The sequence below is a fragment of the Myotis brandtii genome, unplaced genomic scaffold, assembly GCF_000412655.1.
Source record: "Myotis brandtii unplaced genomic scaffold, ASM41265v1 scaffold334, whole genome shotgun sequence".
NCBI lineage: Eukaryota > Metazoa > Chordata > Mammalia > Chiroptera > Vespertilionidae > Myotis > Myotis brandtii.
This window is the reverse complement of record NW_005362885.1, coordinates 1012324-1013303: the sequence shown is the minus strand read 5'-3', so window position 1 is coordinate 1013303 and position 980 is coordinate 1012324. Positions and strand designations below refer to the sequence as shown.

At 67.6% G+C, this 980-nt stretch overlaps 1 protein-coding gene across 1 annotated transcript in view; it reads left to right on the top strand.

Moving 5' to 3' along the window:
- Positions 1-204: 204 nt before the first annotated feature.
- The window catches only part of TTLL10 (tubulin tyrosine ligase-like family member 10), a gene marked incomplete at its 3' end in the record, with an annotated part of 32695 nt that continues 31919 nt past the window's right edge, over positions 205-980 (top strand). Inside the window, 1 exon segment of the mRNA XM_014543783.1 lies at positions 205-291. Within this exon segment, the coding sequence (XP_014399269.1) occupies positions 205-291 (87 nt within the window).

Genomic DNA, 980 nt, shown 5'->3' with positions numbered 1-980 from the left:
TAACCAGGGAGGAGCCTTCCGGAAAGGGGGGCCGTGTGTCCACCTGCCAGGGAAGCCCCAGAAGGTATGGCTGGGACGGGGCAAGGCCAGGGTAAGGTCAGGTGGAGCCAGACAGTGGCCAGTGTGACCTCTGCCCTCTGCCACCAGCCCTGGGCGCACCCAGGGTGTAGAGCACAGGTGGGCCCGGTGGGTCCTATTGGGCGTATGGAGGTGGGAGCTCCCGGGCCTGTGCTGGGGCTGCCCCTGCCCGAGTCGCCGCTGGGGCTCAGGGAGGGTCTCGGGCTGCAGACGGTGGGTCCCCCCACTCACGACAGTGGCTGTGGCTGGAGAGGGTGGGTCAGGGGTCAGAGGGGAGAGTCCACGAGGTCGTGTGACATGGAGGAGGGTGCAGGGCTGGGAGGGCGGAGGCGGCAGGGCCTTGGGCTCAGCTGAGAGCCGCACCTGCCCTGGGATCCCTGCCAGCACCTGCCCCACCTGGGGGCTCCAGCTTCCACTCAGAGCAGGAGCCACCCCACCCCGGGGCTGTCTGGGGGCTGGGGAACATGTTCCTTCCCTGGAAGCCCAGCCCCCCCACCCCCCAATCTGAGAATTTCCACTCAAATCGGATGCTGATGTGCTGCAGGCTGATTTGGGAGGCAAATCGAGCGGCTGCTGGGCTGCTGGGCCGTCAGGGTGGGGTCTGTGGGCTCAGGTTTCCTGGGAGCCAGAGTCACCCCAGTGGGCGGTGCCCCTGGAGGGAGGCGCTGTGTGCGGACCATTCGCCCAGTGGGGGGGGAGTGCCAGAGCAGCCCCCCACAGGAGAGGGTTGGCTCGAGGCCGCGTCTGTGATATCAGAGCAGCCTGGTTAAAGTCACCTCCGACATCTTCACCCCATTTCACCTCCACGTGGGCAGACGGCAAGGCGGCCTGTGGCACCAGCGCTCAGGCTGTGGGTCCCAAACCCCTGACCCTGTCCCCGACCCTGGAGCTGGCCCTTGGGG